This window comes from Balearica regulorum, chromosome 18 (assembly GCF_011004875.1).
Source record: "Balearica regulorum gibbericeps isolate bBalReg1 chromosome 18, bBalReg1.pri, whole genome shotgun sequence".
Taxonomy (NCBI): Eukaryota; Metazoa; Chordata; class Aves; order Gruiformes; family Gruidae; genus Balearica; species Balearica regulorum.
Window position 1 is genome coordinate 443300 of NC_046201.1, and position 15838 is coordinate 459137.

The 15838-nt window shown below is 60.5% G+C and overlaps 3 protein-coding genes across 4 annotated transcripts; 1 reads left to right on the forward strand and 2 right to left on the reverse strand.

Annotated features, from left to right (window-relative positions):
- Window positions 1–146: 146 nt before the first annotated feature.
- Window positions 147–4083, reverse strand: MRPL12 (mitochondrial ribosomal protein L12). The gene is made up of 4 exons (XM_075770293.1): window positions 3783–4083; window positions 3585–3665; window positions 3297–3431; window positions 147–545 (listed from the first exon to the last, which is right to left on the reverse strand). Exons 1-4 carry the CDS (start codon window positions 4035–4037, stop codon window positions 429–431), a joined length of 588 nt encoding a protein of 195 aa, XP_075626408.1. The 5' UTR covers window positions 4038–4083; the 3' UTR covers window positions 147–428.
- Window positions 4084–4268: 185 nt separating this feature from the next.
- On the reverse strand, window positions 4269–14333 carry HGS (hepatocyte growth factor-regulated tyrosine kinase substrate). 2 transcript variants are annotated; one of them, XM_075770292.1, is made up of 21 exons: window positions 14194–14333; window positions 13684–13768; window positions 13258–13333; window positions 12658–12750; window positions 10586–10709; window positions 9606–9658; window positions 8994–9062; window positions 8663–8787; window positions 8347–8425; window positions 8162–8260; window positions 7712–7807; window positions 7317–7355; window positions 7089–7232; window positions 6735–6945; window positions 6370–6542; window positions 6074–6214; window positions 5818–5995; window positions 5606–5739; window positions 5168–5284; window positions 4909–5004; window positions 4269–4829 (listed from the first exon to the last, which is right to left on the reverse strand). In XM_075770292.1, the coding sequence occupies exons 1-21, from the start codon at window positions 14228–14230 to the stop codon at window positions 4722–4724; spliced, it is 2277 nt and encodes a 758-aa protein (XP_075626407.1). In that variant the 5' UTR covers window positions 14231–14333; the 3' UTR covers window positions 4269–4721. The 2 variants fall into 2 exon arrangements, with proteins under 2 accessions (XP_075626407.1, XP_075626406.1); XM_075770291.1 differs by having other exon boundaries at window positions 6735–6948.
- A 34-nt stretch (window positions 14334–14367) lies between these two features.
- On the forward strand, window positions 14368–15780 carry ARL16 (ARF like GTPase 16). The gene is made up of 5 exons (XM_075770294.1): window positions 14368–14482; window positions 14632–14691; window positions 14799–14912; window positions 15136–15251; window positions 15491–15780. Exons 1-5 carry the CDS (start codon window positions 14396–14398, stop codon window positions 15660–15662), a joined length of 549 nt encoding a protein of 182 aa, XP_075626409.1. The 5' UTR covers window positions 14368–14395; the 3' UTR covers window positions 15663–15780.
- Window positions 15781–15838: the final 58 nt, after the last annotated feature.

Genomic DNA, 15838 nt, shown 5'->3' on the forward strand with positions numbered 1-15838 from the left:
CCTCTCCCCCGGCGTTAATAATTAACCGTAAATAATTAACGGCGCGCGGTACGGAGGTGGCAGCACCAAGCGGCTCGAGCAGGGAGGGCGGCGCGAGGCGCGGTGGGTCCTGGCAGCGCCGGGAGCGCGTGAACGATGAGGCAGGGTTGATTTTTGAGAGGTTAACCATTTTTAGAGATTTTTTTTTTTTTTTTTGACATTTATGAAGGTAGAGTTCATTGCGATGTCAGAACTAGGCAGCAGCCTCGCCAAAAGGTACGGCATTCTCGCACCGGATCGCTTCGAGAGAGCATTCCCACCGCACGATTAGGGGACAACTCGCACTCGGAAACATCCGGAACCCGGTTCCGGCAGCGGCCAGCACCCGGGCAGGCGGCAGCGGGGAAGGCTGCCGTCGTGCCAGTCCCTCCGTGGTGAGACAGGGCTGTTTACTCCAGAACCACAGTCCCTCCTGCTGCCTCCAGTGCTGCTTTGATCTTCTCTGCTTCCTCCTTGGAAGCGTTAGCCTTGATCTCCTGCGGAAGGGACTCCACCAGCTTCTTTGCCTGTGGGAAGGACAAAGTACGAGACTTGTAAACTTGGCTTTTGCTAACTGGATTAACAGATTTAGAGCCATGAGCCTGACCTCAGCATAAGCAGACCAGGGAAACTCAGTGACTGGTCTAAAACCCAAGACTTTTACTTAAACTACAGCACATCCTGCTGGAAGATATCCAAACCTGGCTGCAAGTGACGGCACATCCACTACAGCCCTGAGTAATCGCCCGTACATTCCTCCCACGACGCGCATGGTGCTCCCAGAGGTGCAGTCCCGGTCTGGGAAGGTGCCTGGGACGCACACCGAGCCACCGTGCAGCGACCTGCCAAGGCAGCTACCGGCCTCGTTGGGTTGATTTTTTTTCTGCCAAATGTTTTGGTTCACATATTTCCGCCAGCGGGGAGGAGAGGCCATCTCAGGGTTCGTACGCAGCTGTGCTGGGCAAGACAGAGAGTCTGCTGTACCAGGTAAAAGAAGAGTTCCAGAACAGACTATGCTTGACAACACAATCTTGGTATTTTCAGGACTTTTTATACAAAACTATTGGTACTACGCAGTACCACAATATTTAAGGCAAACTGAAAAGCTGTTCAACTGATTTAAAGGGACTTCCTATAGTACTGCTGTGCAGACAGGGAAGGGAGCCTGGGAGGGTGAGCCCCTGCTGCAGTCAGATGCTCTTGCTCCAACACCAAGCAGCAGCAACAAAGCTACTCGGCTCCTCAGAAGCGAAGCCCGGGGAGGTTCCTGCGGGGAAGAGCTGCCGCCAGCTCTCTGCTGCATGGCACTGCACGTATTTCACACCCAACAGATTGACCATTGCTGACAGAAAGAAGGTTTTGTTGTTTTAATTCCTGTTGGGTGCAGCAGACAATGCGTCTGTGGCAGCAGAAAATACTTCTTTTGGTAGGGATGAGAAGGCGCAGCTGTGCGGCAGGGCAGGCGCGCCTTCGCCCACCAGAGCCCAGGACAGCATCTGGACAGGAGCCTGTTCTGGCTTGCTGTGACGAGGGCAGGGAACACAATCACGGTTATTCATTTAAGGTCCTTGCTCGCTAATGCTTAACTTCTGTTCTAAAGCAGCCTGGCTCAAAGGAAGCAGCCGTTCAGAGCTCCCAGCGGGAGGAGGAGCAGGGCCCGAGCCAAGCCAGACCTGCGCAGTAACGGCTGCTGGGCAGAGAGGCAATGCGTTTCCAATCCCAGCCGCAGCGTACAGGGATGCCAGCCCGGCGTGGTGAAGATGCGAGGTAAGCGTCTGCCGGGCCGGCTCTGAACAAGCTTTCAGAGGTGCAAACAGATTCGAGTTCAGCTTGTGCTGGTGATGCGCCTGCCTCACCAAGCAGTCATTTCTGTAGGACTGTCCTGTTCAAGTCACATCAGCACCCAACACCCAAAGATTTGACTAGCAGTGCTTTCTTCCAAATCATTAGCAGCCTTACAGGCCAAGAATAAGTAGATTCCCTGCAAGTCTCATTAAAAACGCCTCAACTGGATGGCAATAAAATTGACAATAAAAACGCATCAGCTACACTTTGAATACGACCTCTGTAGACAGAACCAACCTTCAGCAGCAGTTTGTTTTGTATGTGCGTGTTTTAACCAAAATACGCTGGGTAAGTCACGCTTGACAAAGCTTACCCGCCATAACCTGCACCTAACCTTGTAACTACACTGGAACTGTAACCAGCCTGTTCGGCAGGTTCTCTGTGCTCAGCCAAGCTGGTTTAGCATTAGTTCTCCAGATGGTTTTTAATTACCCGCTGATCGTGTCCGTTACGGGGCTTAGGTATTTTAATGTTTGCTTGGGACTGATAACGGATAAACAAGCACCAGACTAATCAAGCTAGACAGTCAGTTAATTATCCCAGTGGGCCAATGAAACTCATGTCTCTGCCACTAGAGTTTGTTACTGAATTGTTTGCTTTGCAATACATTGGTATGAACGGGTCAGAAGATTTTCTGCAAATCCTTCTGATATCCCGGGCTATGAATACGAGCAGATTTTACAATGCTCAACGTTTCTTCCTTTCAAGTGGATAAATAGAAAGTGCTACTATTATCCCTGAGATACGAAAGCATCATCCAGTGGTGAACTGAAGCAAGTTAAATGCTTCCACAGTAGCAGCTGTATCACCCGTTCTTTGTTCTGAGCCTACATCATCGCTCAAGGGTATGAGCTCAGACACTGCGGAGGACTGCGAGAGGCCCGTCTCCCCTTTTTGAGGCATCACCTACAAAAAGAAGAGCGCTGAGAAGCACTGGAAGTGTGGATTGCAAGATGTGTGGATTAGAGAAACTTGTCTAAAGTCAGAAATAGCCAAGGGAGAGGCAAGCCAAATCCAGCTGTAAAGAAGAATCCTGGCCACTCCCGAGTTCTGCAGGAAAGCCCACAGTAGCTCTTAGATTTGGAGAAGGCAAGGCTGGCACTTGGAGGACTTTGAGGTCTTTGCTCTGAGCCTCCTCCTTCATCCCACCGCTTCTGCTAGAGGCTCAGCAGTTCTCCGCACAGCAGAGCCGGGAGGGACCAGCCTTCTCTAAGCAACGCCAGACAAACTGACACGGCCAACTCCCGCTCTACACCTCGCCCGCATCTTTGCACTGAGGTGTGTGCACAGGCAGGCTGTTCTGCTGGACACGGAAATCCAGGCACCCTTTTGAATGGAGAACCGAGGCCACCGCTTGCAATGTGCTTCAGAACCCGTCCGGGCTTGGGGGCGATGCAGCGGGCGGCTGGGGCCACGGGGCAGCCCCTCCTCACCTGCACGAGGTTCACTCCCGGGACAAAGTTCTTCACCTCCTTGATCAGCTTCACCTTGTCAGCGGGTTTCAGCTCCGTCAGCCGGACAGTGAAATGTGTTTTCTCCTTCTTGAGCGGGACCGCCTCCTCCTCCTCCTGGAAGCAGCCAGAGCTCGGTGAAGACGCCCGGCCAGGGCCACGGGGCTTCTCCTCCCCCGCCCCCCCACACGTGGGGACCCGCAAGGCCGACACGGAGCCACCGGGACCCAACTCCCGCCGCCCCGACCCCCCCCCCGGGGATCCCGGTACCTGTGGAGCCGCCTGGGAGGGCAGGAGGGAGGCGGCCGCCGCCGCCGGCATCACCCCCACGTCCGGGATCTTCAGCGTCTCCTGCGGGAAGAGCAGCGGCACCGGCGGCCGGTGAGACGGCGCACGCGGGCCGGGCCGGGCCGGGATGAGCCGGGCCGGGATGAGCCGGGCCGGGCCGCGCCGCCCCTCGCCACCCACCTTGAGGAGCGCGTTGAGGTCGGCCACCTCCAGCAGCGTCAGCCCCGCGATGTCCCGCACCAGCTGCCGCACCTTGGGCGAGTACTCCTTGGCGGCCGTGTCCAGCGGCGCCCCGGCCAGCGCCTCCGAGCGCCGCGCTCGGCCCGTGCCCAGCGCCCGCAGGCCCGCGGCGGGCGGCCCGGCCGTGCCCCAGCGCCAGGCGGGCGGAGGGCGGCGGGGCAGGCGCGGCGGCAGCGCGCGGGCGGCGGGCAGCATGGCGGCCGCAGAGGACACGGCGGCGCTCTGCCCCGCGCTCGATGGTCCCGGCGGCCCCCGCGCCGCGCTCGGCCGTGCTAGGCTCCGGCGCCTCGTCTCGATGGTGGGGGCGGCGCTCTAGCCGCCGGGTCCGCCGGGACTCGCTCGCCCCGGTAGGCCCCGGCCCCCGGCGCGGTTCCCGGACCGCTGCCCCCCCCCCGCCCCGTCCCCCCAGTCACGCCAGGCCGCAGCTCGTTCCGAACACTTTATTATCATCGTTCGCGCTCGGTCTCCCCCGCGAAGAGCGGGGAGGGCAGCGACTGCGCCGCGGGGACACGGGCGGGCCCCGGGCAGGGAAGGGAGAGGGCGCGGGGGGGGGGGGGGGGGGGAACCGGGCACGGCGGGGGCGGGACAGGGCGAAGCTGGCGCCGGACAGCGCGGTGCCCGGGGAGCGGGGCAGGGGCCGGCTGGCAGCGCTGCGCCCTCGGGCCCGGGCCACAGCCCCGCCCGGCCGAGCCAAGGGCCCCGAGCTGCCGGCCGGGCCCTGCCCGCCCCGGGGGAAAGCGGCCCCAGGGAGGGGGGAGGAGGGCCGCGCTCCTGCTGCTGGGCCCCGCGGGGGGCCGAGGGGGCAGAACGAGTAGTTGAAGTAGCGAAGTGATTCGGGATGAAGAGTAGTGTTAGACGGGACGCCCCGCTCCCGGGCCGTCAGTCAAACGAGATGAGCTGGGCCTCTCCGCTGCCCGGGGGCGGCTGCACGGCGGCGGGTGCCGGCTGGGGCGGTTGCTGCTGGGGGGCCCCTCCAGCAGACGCCATCTGGAACAGACGGGGCAGCTCCGTTAGCGAACGCAGCCCCCCCCCGGGACCCCAACCCCCCGGGGCGGGCAGTGCTCACCTGTTGGTAGAGGGGCTGCTGCCCGGGCAGGTAGGACTGCTGGGCCGGCAGGCTGCTCAGCGCGGCTTCCTGGCCCGGCAGGGCGGACATGAGGCCCTGGGGGAGCGAGGGGGGAGCCGTCAGAGGGGCTGGGGGCCGCACAGGCCAGAGGGGATGGCCCACAGCTTCCACCAGGCCTCTCCCTTCCCTGCCGCCAGCAGCGCAGGCTGGATCCCACCGCCCCTCGTCCCCCCGTGCCCACGGGGCAGGGAGCGCTCACCTGCATGCCGTAGGGCTGGTACCCCATGGAGACGGACTGGCTGCCCATATAGCCCATGGCACCTGACTGGGGGGCCTGGGAGATGGCCGGGATGCTCTGCGACTGCGAGGGTGCGCTCTGGGGAAGAGAGGCTGGTGAGAGGGGGTGCAGGCAGCAATGGCGCATCTCAAACCAAGGCCCCAGGACCAGCACCACTCTCCTCGCTCCACTGGAACCAGTGTGTCGCCTTCCCTTTGCGCCATGGGAAGCCCCGAACTGGCTCTGACCCCAACCCACGCCCAAGGCAAGAGCAGCAGCGGATCCAGAGATCTGGCACCAACCAGCCCTTTCTCCTCCCACTCAGAAATCCCATCACTGAGACGGGGTGAGCTGTGCCGGCCCCCCAGAACGCCCCAGCCCTCACCCCAGCTGGCCGCCAGCTGCTCTGCCCTCACTTGCCTGGTAGCCCTGCGTTGGAGTTGGCTGGTAGGACGAGTACGCAGGGGTGGTGGTGGGCACCGCCTGCCCCTGCTGAGCTGCCTGCCCGCTGCCTGCCCCCGGCTGGTACATGTAGGCGTTCACCATGCTGGGATCTGGGCAGAGAGGGCACACACTGAAACTACCACCTGGCACTCAGCCTCTGCCCACGTGGGACCAGCCAGCCGACGTACCTGTCCCTGTGACGGGCATCGCGGTGTACGGCCCTGTGCCCCCTTGGGCTGCCTGGTTCATGTACACACTGTGCATGGGAGAGCCCTCCACGGAGCCGGCCGGGCTGAAGGTGCCAGGGAAGCTGGTGGGCCCAGAGGGCTGGTAGATCACCCCACTGGCCGTGGGCATGGCCTGGAGCTGTTGAGGGAAGACAAGCAAGCTTGAGGCCGCATCCCCTGGGACATGGCGGGAGGGTCTCTGGCCCAGCAGCCGTACTTGGGCATATGGCAGCGAGAAGGCTGGCATCTGGGCTCTCATCTGGATGGTCTGCTTCTGCTGTTCCAGGCGCATCTGCCTCTCCTTCTCCTGCTCCTGCAGTCGCTGGATGGCCAACTGACGCTGCATCTCCAGGTATTCCTGCGGGAACAGGGCCGTGACGGCTAGAAGCTGGGACACCGCAGCAGCCCCTCCTGCCAGGGCAGCCATCCCTGCCAGCTCTGGGCCGGCCCAAGGTGCAGGCAGGCCTGCTGGCTGATGGCCCCAGACAGCCTGGAAACGCTTCCCTGCCCCACCTGCTTCTTCTGCCTCATGATCTCCAGCTTCTGGGCCAGCTGGATCTGGCGCTGGCGCTCTGCCTCCTCCGCTGCGCGGCGCAGCTTCTCCCGATGCTCCTCCCGCAGCGCATTCAGAGCCCCACGCGCATCCCGGATCTGGGCCAGTTTGTCCTGCAGCCCTTCGTAGTACACTGGAGAGGGGAAAGAGCCTCAGGACCCTCTTGGGGCAGAGCACTCGGACCCCCCTGCACGCTGCGCTGGCTTCTCTCCAGAGAGGCCGCGTCATGGGAATGCTGAACCCTGGCTCTGGGGGAAGCCCCAGCAGCCGCCCGTTCCTCCCCAGGATGCCCGCCCATGCCCCCGGCCGGGCAGCCCCCACGTACGCCTGCGCTCGTCCAGCTGGTTGAGCAGCTCCAGCAGCTGGGGGTGCATGTTGTTGATGGACTGGAAGAGGGACAGTACGGCAGAGTCATTGGTGATGCTGCGGCCCCGCATGTGGTTGCTCTTCATGCGGTTGACAAACGTGGTGACCGCATTCTGCAGCGCCTTCAGGAACTGCTCGTGGTTCTCCTCAGACTCGCCGTTCTGGTACTGCTGCTGGAAGGACAGGGCAGCCAGTCAGCCTCAATGCTGCCATGCTGAGAGGCAGCAGCAAGCCTGCAGAGCCACATGACCGGGCTGCACGGACTCGGGCACCCCTCAGGAGCTGCCAGCCACAGGTCCAGGCCCCCTCCTACCTCAACAACGCCGAGCGGGGCAGGGTGGGCTTCCCCAGGCTGAGCAGCTGGCTCTGTGAGGGACAGAGGTGCTGACGGGGTGGGGCTCTTCCGAACTTCCTCTTGTTTCTTCTCCCAGTAGTTGCGGTTCAGGTACCGAGCCAGCTGCCAGAGAGAGAAGGAAGATGAGCATCGCAGCCCCGCTGGGAGTGAGCCTGTGCTGTGGACAAGTAAGGCCTGGATCCTTACCTCCGGGTCAATGTCCTCAGCCAAGGGAGCAGAGGAATTCTGAAAAAGAAAAACAAGGAAATCTGGTTCAGAGAAACTAGAGACCCACATTTCCCACACAGGTGTCCTGCTCAGACCTGGCCATGCACAGCCACCAGTGCTGAGCACCAGCAAGAGACTGAGAGGGGACAGCCGTCTCCTTCAGCCAGCCATGCTGCAGCACAGGCACCTAAATGCCGGCTGAGTACAGACCTTCTTGCTGAAAACACAGTAGTGCTGTGAAAGAGCAAGAGACTGAATGGGGCAAATCTCTTCTCTCAGAACAGGGATTAAATCTGAGCCAAGCAGGGCAGATTCAGGCTAGGGAAGTGGCCCGTGTCCACCCACTTCACATTCAGGGGCTCCCATGAACGTACCACGGGTGGGGAATAGAGTGTGCTGACTGGGGGAGCCGATGACGTGACAGGTGTGGGTTCAGCCTTTGGGTACATGGAGTAGGTTGTTTTCTGCCTCTGCAAAAAAGAAAAAAAAAAAAAAAAAAAAGGTCAGCTCAGGGACTGTCCAGACTCCTCCAAATCTGGAAGTTCCTAGTGATGGCCAGGCACGGCCGGCAGACCCAGCCTCCCGCTTTGCACAGTTCCCGCAGGCCAGTGTGCCCCAGGGCTGGCAGCTTGGGCTCAGCCTGCTTCCAAGATTTGGGACTGGGGCACAGCACATGCCTGGCTCTGCTTTCACCCTCTTAATCCACAGGCCCTGCAACTCACACTAAGACGTGCCTAGAGATCTGTTACTGCACAGCTAGGAGATGCCCAGCACAGCTGGGCTGTATGGCAACAACCCCTCCAGATGCCAAGCAGGGCACAAACCATTCTCTCCTTCTCCTCGGCCTCCGACTGAGACAAGGCAATAGCTAGCTGGAGCTCTTCCTCCTCTTGCAGAGCTGTCTCATCACGCTTTGGAGGCAGCTGCAGGCAGAAAGATGAGGAGGTGGTCAGCAAAGGGATCAACGAGCAGTCAGGATCACTGGATCACCTGCAGGGCAGCCACCCACCTGGGACTGCTGGGAGAGGGGGCTGGTCAGGTACTCGGGGGGCAGTTCGGAGGTGGCAGCAGCTTTCCCCTCAGCTTTCCTGCAGTTGGATAAAGGCAACAACAGACTGAATGCTCCTTCCTCTGCAGTGGAGCCCCAGCCCTGCACAACACTACAGCTGTAAACCACGTTCCCAGGAAGGAAGGGAACCCAGCCTGGCCTGCGCAGCTTGGGAAACCCTTGCTCTGGTCTGCAGAAAGGTGGCTCCACACCAAGCTTCTCCCCCCCACACTCCCAGCTGTTGCAGGCAAAGAAACACACCACAAAGGGTACTGACTTGTTGAGATGCTCGTAACAGGGCTCGCAGACTCTCACTTCCTTCTCAATCCCGAACTTGGGGATGGTGGAATACTTGGAGGAGCATTTGCCACAGAAGATCTGCCCGCAGGCCCTGCAATGATGCTGCAAAGGGTGGGAGACATCAGTGTGGTACCAAGACGCTCCTTCACTGTTAGGCATCACTCAGACACTACTCCTGGCACTTCCCTGCCAGCAGCCAAGGAACACAGTCCAGCCCCGACACACTTCAACGCAGGCTTGGGGAGTCCTGCACGTCCCGGGGGCCCGTGCAGGACCAGGGAACCCAGAGGGGCAGGAGCGGCACCCACCTTCCGTGTCACAACGCCAAACTGCACCCGACATCTGTGACACTCCTCAGCATCGACCCAGTCTGGAGCCTGTCAGGGTTAAGGACACTTGTGTAAGGAGGGGAGTCGAGTCTCAAGGGGAGTATCTCCACTGAGCCCTTCAGGAGCTCCTATGGCTGACTAAGGCACTCTCATGAATGGGGGAGATGGGAAGCATTTGGAGCTCAACAGGAAATATTAACCCCCACAAGTTATCTCCTCTTGTGTTCCTAGAGACTGTGATGCTTCCCAGTCAGCAAGAGATTTTCTAGGAACGTGTCTGCACAGCAATCGCTTTAGCAATGCCCTACTGCCATGTTCAGACTGCCATGCTGCTGGAAGACCACCAAGTAGGGTAAGATGAGACTAACTCCCTGTCCCAGTCAATTCTCCCCTCCTTCTGGTAGTTTTAGGCTAAATTGCTGTATGCCACCCCAGAACTGCCTGCGCGACAGCTGGGAGCAGCACATACCCAGCAAGGTCTCTAATCTGCATGAAATGGAGGAATGCAAGAACTGAAGGTTTGGTAGGAAGGGGACAGGAGAGCAGGGTCTGTCCTGCAGGGCCAACTCCCTCCCCACCAGCAGACCTCACCCTTTCTGCAGCAAACATGGCATCGCTCTCTTTGAACTCCGGGAACACGTGACCTGCAGGAGAAATGACAGCGTTCTGTTGCAAAAGGGCTACTCCGCACAGGGAGGCCTACAGCCTCGTGCCGTCACATCCAGCTCAGCACGCCTGCCCTCAGCACCATCTGACTCTGACACAACTAACAGCAATCCTCCTCCTGCAGGCCAGAGGCCAACGCCCGCACAGCACTTGCTGCTGTCTACAAAGCAGCAGGCTCTTGGCCGTGCTCTTGAGCGCGCAGGACAATCCCCTACGGGTTTCCCTTATACACCTGCGAGGGACACCAGATCCCTTTGGATAAGGCTTATTTCTCAAGAACTTGAACTCAGCATGGAGGGGAAAAAAGCCCACTGCAGGGGCAGACGGGGTGTTCAGTCTCACCCCTGGAACGGCAAGCGTGTGGCAATGCCAGCTCGGCAGGGGACCGGGACCTCCAGGCTTTGCCACAGCCCACGGAGGTTCTGATGCCCAGAAAGACGCAGAGACAGCAGCATGTCCCTTCCCTCACAGGGAACACTGCCATTCCTGGGACAGGAGGGAAAGTGCCACACCGACGTACTCTGTTGGCAAGCGGGAGCCTGGATCCATCCTGGAAGTACTGCCGAAAGCCTGGGAGGAAAGAACCGCCCCACTGCAAATCCCTTCCCAGAGGACGCGCTGATTTGCTGCTAGTTTCATGAAGACCGTTTGCAGCTCTAGCTTTTCAGGTGTCACTGCCAACCCTTAGCTGCTAGCTGGGCTGGAGGCCCAGAGCAAGGCAGCCCCTGATCCTGGGACAATGGGGCTGTCCTCTCTCTGCAGCGGGATTCAGTCATGCCAAGAGGTTCATCGGGTATCAGACACCAAGAAAAAGCTCAGGCATGGTCCTGACACCCATTCCTTCTCCTGCAAGGCTCCTCCAGAGCAGAGCTGCTTGGCCAACTGTCCACCCACAGAGTCCTCACCTTCAACCTTCATTATCTGATAGGTGTCCTGCACCACCTTGTACTTGGGTTCATTGCGGAAGGCGTGAGCCCAGGCCTGGATAAGGTACAGGATCTTACTGCGGACACTTGTCTCCACTTGCCTCTGCACAGAAAGGGAGGAAAAAAAAAAATCTGAGAAAAAGACCTTGAAACCCAAAGGATGGTGTGAATCCTCCAGAAGAGAAGCTGGAAATACCATTCATGGAAAGAGAGTCTTTAGAGTACTTGTGCGTGGTATGAGCTATCAGAAAGCTGCAATAAGGACAGTTCACAGCAAGGAACTACAGACTCCTTCAGTTTCTCCACTTCCCCCCTCCGGCAGGAACAAGAAAACGTCCTTCAGAGCAGCACAGACCACCTTGAAAAGGGGTTTGGTTACGATGCTTTGAGAAAACACCCACAGGGACTCGCACGGTCGCTCCCCAGGGCAGGCAGGACCGCTGGCCGGCCCAACATCTTTGTCCACCTCCTCACAAGAGTTGCTCGTCTCGCACTCAGGAAGTTGCGAGACCTACAGCTACCCAGCTGGGCAGAGCAGCACAGCCTGCCTCACCCGAGCGCCCACAGGGCACCTCCAGCTCACAGCTGCAGGGTGTCTGGAGGGTGCTGGTGCCCGGCTGCCAGCACCTCCAGCCAGCAACACCCAGAGCTGCCTCAGGACGTGACGCGGTGAGGACAGCTGGGCAGCCTGCCCCTTGGAGGCAGGGGTGGTAGTATCACAGGTCAAGGAGCTGGAGGAAACTTGCAAGCCTGCCTCGAGAGCAACCCTGTCATCATCTGACCAAGTCATCACACATTCACATGACCCGCTGCTCCAGAAATCCCTCAGGGAGCGGAGGGGCATTGTCAAGCTCCTGTTTCAGCCGAGAGCTCAGCCCACACAGCGTGACTTACTGACAATTCCTGGGGCTCCAAATTTCTAGAAGATTTGGCAAAATCCTGCATTCCACAAATGTCACAGCCCTGAACTCCATCAGAACTCAGGCCATTTTAGCAGCACTGGACATTCACAAGCAGGAAAGTTCCAAGTGTAGGAGGAGAATGGGTCTGCAGCAGTTATGAAACTACCAGGGCAGACAAGGACTGGAGAGAACCACAAAAACTCTTGATCTGATCTTATCTGATCTCCTCGGCACTCAGAGTGGCTGCGCTACTACACCTGGCCGTCACATTGCAGCAGTGTTCCTGTATCAGTAGAAGATCCTGCACGGAGACTGAGTCAGCCCTAGCAGGAAGCTGTCAGGAGAGAGACACCCTGCTAGGGTGTGCGAGATGATGGGACTCACACAGCTCATTCACCAAATATCTGGGTCATCTGGTCGTCTATTTCTGGCAGAAGAGGGAGGCTGTAAGGAAGGAACAGCAGTACTCCAACAAGCTCTCGTCTGGGCACTGCTGCTCTGGGGCTGGGAGCTGGAGACAGAAGTTCACATTTCCACTTCATTTGTGGAAGTCTCCAGTCTCCAGACACACACAGCTCCTGCAGGCATCATGTTACATCAAACTGGCAAGTGACAGCTTGCCAGTGAAAACAGCCAGATCTAGATCCTGCAAAGCTCCTCAAACAATTCCACAGGCCAGTGAAAAAGCCACGATAAAGAGGAAGCTTCTGCCAGTTTTTACTTTGCTGCTTTACTTTCCTGTGTCTCTCACACTGTACTACGGGAAGGGAATTCACTTCACTGCTGCTCAGGTCCGAACCATCATCTCTGTTTTCCATTGCTGTCTTAAGCCAAGCAAAGCGTGGCACCCAGGAGCGTTCACCATGAAATGGCTAGGCCTTTGCAGCACATTCCCACCCCACTTCACAGTATAGCCAAACATTACCTTTGCTCCCACAACATCTCTCCCTAGCAGGTACTCCTTAGCTCCCTACGCTCATCCCTTCACATCACACCATACAGTTTGCTCTTTTCTGAAACGCGTTTCCGAACAGTTTCCCTTCTGTCCCTTACGCAAAGGGAATGAAAGAGATGATGCACACATTTTTTCCTTCTGCTGCTTCTCTTACAAGCTCACTCAAAACCAGCCCTAAAATAAGATACATTTACCTTGAGTATTTCCTTCAGTTCCTCCATAGTCTGTTTATTGGCCACCTCGTCGTGGACCGTTTGGCCGCAGTTTTTAACCACTGACTCCATGACCTGCAAGGGCAAAGGACAACAGTAGCCTGGCGCTCTCTTCCTTCTCTGCGGCCCGTGATGAGTCCCAGTGCACGTTACAGGTTATTGCAGCCAGCACACCAAGACAGGGGCATGATTTAAGCAATGAGTCGCATTAGGGCAGTGTCAGTCAAGCCAGGGAGATCCACACCACCAAACTGGAGAGTAAGCTACGCTTCAGCTACACGGTGGCCTTTGTACCTCTGCTACACAGAGACAGACCCCCCAGGACAGCAGCTCAAGTTCCAGCTTCGTCTGTTCCTAACTCCAAGGCAGAACTAGAGAACGAAACCCACGGCTTGCTGATTAGTCACAAAACCTCCACGCTAGAGCCAGGAGGATGTGAACTCCAAGCGACAACTCCGCTGCTCCCCGGGCAGGGAACACTGTGCAGCCTACGCAGCCTGGGAGCCAGGCTTATAAAAGATCGGAAGTTCCCTGACCTGCGAGTTGGGCCCCTGCGGTGCTCACGGTTTCAGCTGACGTTACCTCCAGTGCGTAGAGTGCCACATGAGGATTCTTGTCATTGACTTTCTTCTTGATAGCATTGACGGCATATTTTGCTCTGCGTAAGGAAAGAGAGTACAAGTCCTCAGGAAATCAAGAATCTGAAGGGAGATTCCACCTGCTGCTGACAACCTGCTAACCCCCACCCTAACACAAAGGTACGGTTAGATCTTGGTCTACGCGACCCCCCCGAGGCAAACCAGGAAGAGAAGGAATAAGTACATTCAACCTTGAGTTTCTCTGTGGATTTCAGGCCACAACCCCTGAGGTCAGAGGAGTACCTCAACACATCAGGGCGCACCGTGCTGCCTTTCCAGTGTCTTTCCAAACAACACATGCTACTGCAGGCCAACAAGTCCGAGACCCTCACGCTTTGCCTCGCGAAGACAAGGAGAGCTGTGCACTTACTGGGTATCTCCCTGACGGATCATGTCACAGATCTGCAGGATGGATTCCCAGTCTGTCTCCAGCAGAAGCTGGCTCGTAGCCTTATCTGCAAGGAATAAACCTATTAGGCTGCTTTAAGCAGTTCTGCTTATCTCGCCTCTGGTCTGCAGCTGCTGGTGCATTCACAGGAAAGCCGCCCCGGCCACCGGCGATGCCCCAGACGCAGGCACTCGGGGATTAAACCCTGATCTCTCCCGGAACGCACCAGCTCCTCCCCTTCAGACGCCCCTGGGCGCTCGGTAACCTCGGACCCACCGCACCAGCTCCTGCGGGCCGCGGGCCCGGCACCGCCCGTCCGGGCGGCACCGACCCTCGGCCCCGGCTCAGGCAGCGCTGTGCCCGGCGGCGGCCCGCAGCCCCGACCCGGCCCCGGCTCCCGAGGCCGAGACGCGCGTCCCCCAGCCCGGCCCGGCCCAGCCCCTGCCCCGCCCGCCGCGCCGCCCCGAGGGGAGGGGAAGCTGCGGCCGGTACCGAGGAGCCGCTCGAAGGTTCCGCCGCCGCGCCCCATGGTGTCCCCTCGCCACCGGCCTGGCCTGGCCTGGCCCTCCGCTGGCGCTTCCGCTTCCGCCTTCCGGCAGGGGCGGGGCTACATCCGGCAGGGGCGGGGCTACATCCGGCAGGGGCGGGGCTACATCCGGCAGGGGCGGGGCTCCTTCCGGCGGGGCGGGGCGGGATGGCGGGCGCGGGGCCGCCCGTGCCCACGTGCCTGCTGCTGGGGGCGGCGGGCGGCGGCAAGAGCCTGTTGGCCCGGCGGCTCCGCCATATCCGACGGGGACGGGGCGGGGCGGGGCGGGGCGGGGCGGGGGTACCGGGGGGAACCGGGCGGTCCCGGCGGGGCGGGGGCCGGGCGGGCAGCGGGCCGCGTCCCCCGTCCCTTCCCAGGCGCCGTCGTGTCCTTAACCCGCGGCACAGCTGAGCGCCGAGGAGGGGGCTGCGGAGCTGGGCAAGCCCCCGGCCACGCTGCCCACGGTAGGCAGGGCCTGGCGGGGCCCGCGAGCCGGCCGGCAGCCCCGGTGCAACGAGGGGCTCCGGTGCGTGGGCACGGCCGCGCTCAGCCGAGCCGCTTGTCCCGGCAGGTGGGCACCAACCTGACCGACCTGCGGCTGCCGCGGAAGGTGACGGTCCGGGAGCTGGGCGGCTGCATGGGCCCCATCTGGCCCAGCTACTACGGCGAGTGCAGCGCTCTCCTGGTGAGCGGCACTGCCGGGGCGGCGGCGGCCGAGCGGGGACCTCGTGGCTGCGGGTGCGCCGTGACAGCCCCGCGCTGAGCCGCGGCCCCGAGGGACGGACCCGGCCGGGGGGACCGTGGGGAGAGGGGCACCCCATTGTCTGGGGCTCGGTGCTGGTGCCCGGCCAGGCACGGGGCCGCCCCGCGGCACACCGGCACTGCCGCTCTTCCTTCTCTTCCTCCAGTTTGTCGTCGACGCCGCCAACCCCACCCAGGTCTCGTCGTCCTGCATCCAGCTGCTGTCCGTCCTCTCCGCAGCGCAGCTCGCCTCCGTGCCCGTGCTGGTCCTCTTCAATAAGATGTGAGGAGGGAGGGGGTCAGCCCGGAGGGTGGGGGCGGCGGGGGCACGCCAGGGCCTGCAGAGGCTCCCGTGTCCCGTCCTTCAGGTGACGCCCAAGGAAGCCTGTCATGTCCTGGGGCAGCAGCCGCGCTTTGCCGCACTCCCCGGGCCGGCTGGGCCTGCAGAGACCCCTGAGCCGGGGGGCTGGGCGGGCAGGAGAGTCCTCACGGCAGGCTAACGCAGCCCCCCCTCGGCTGCAGTGACCTGCCCTGTTACATGTCGCTGGTGGAGATGAAGTCGCTGTTCCGCATGCAGGACATCGTTGCCTGCGCCACGCAGCCCATCACGATGCTGGAGACCAGCGCTCGCGACGGCACCGGCCTGGCCGACGTCCTGCAGTGGCTTCGGGCCACCTTCGGAGACCCCCGCTGACCCTGCCCCCGGGCGAGTCCTGCCACCGAGCAGCCGCTCTGCGTGGGGCTGGGAGCGGGACGACGGGTGGGGGAAGGAGCCCTGTGGGGCTTTACAGTAAAACTTCCACTGTGCTGTCCGGGCTGGCGGCTGCCCTGTGCTCGGGTGGAAACCCCGGCCCTTCAGGGAAGGGACGA

Excerpts from the sequence above, each read along its gene's own strand:
- HGS (XM_075770291.1), bottom strand. The coding sequence starts at position 14,230 with ATGGGGCGCGGCGGCGGAACCTTCGAGCGGCTCCTCG. Across the intron at positions 6,543-6,734 it reads CCAGCTGGACGAGCGCAGGC|TGTACTACGAAGGGCTGCAG; the intron begins GTACGTGGGGGC and ends TCCCCTCTCCAG. Across the intron at positions 6,215-6,369 it reads TCATGAGGCAGAAGAAGCAG|GAATACCTGGAGATGCAGCG; the intron begins GTGGGGCAGGGA and ends CTGTTCCCGCAG.
- ARL16 (XM_075770294.1), top strand. The coding sequence starts at position 14,396 with ATGGCGGGCGCGGGGCCGCCCGTGCCCACGTGCCTGCTGCTGGGGGCG. Across the intron at positions 14,483-14,631 it reads TGTTGGCCCGGCGGCTCCGC|CAGCTGAGCGCCGAGGAGGG; the intron begins CATATCCGACGG and ends TAACCCGCGGCA. Across the intron at positions 15,252-15,490 it reads CTGGTCCTCTTCAATAAGAT|TGACCTGCCCTGTTACATGT; the intron begins GTGAGGAGGGAG and ends CCTCGGCTGCAG.
- MRPL12 (XM_075770293.1), bottom strand. The coding sequence starts at position 4,037 with ATGCTGCCCGCCGCCCGCGCGCTGCCGCCGCGCCTGCCCCGCCGCCCT. Across the intron at positions 3,666-3,782 it reads ACCTCAACGCGCTCCTCAAG|GAGACGCTGAAGATCCCGGA; the intron begins GTGGGTGGCGAG and ends CTCTTCCCGCAG. Across the intron at positions 546-3,296 it reads CGGGAGTGAACCTCGTGCAG|GCAAAGAAGCTGGTGGAGTC; the intron begins GTGAGGAGGGGC and ends TCCTTCCCACAG.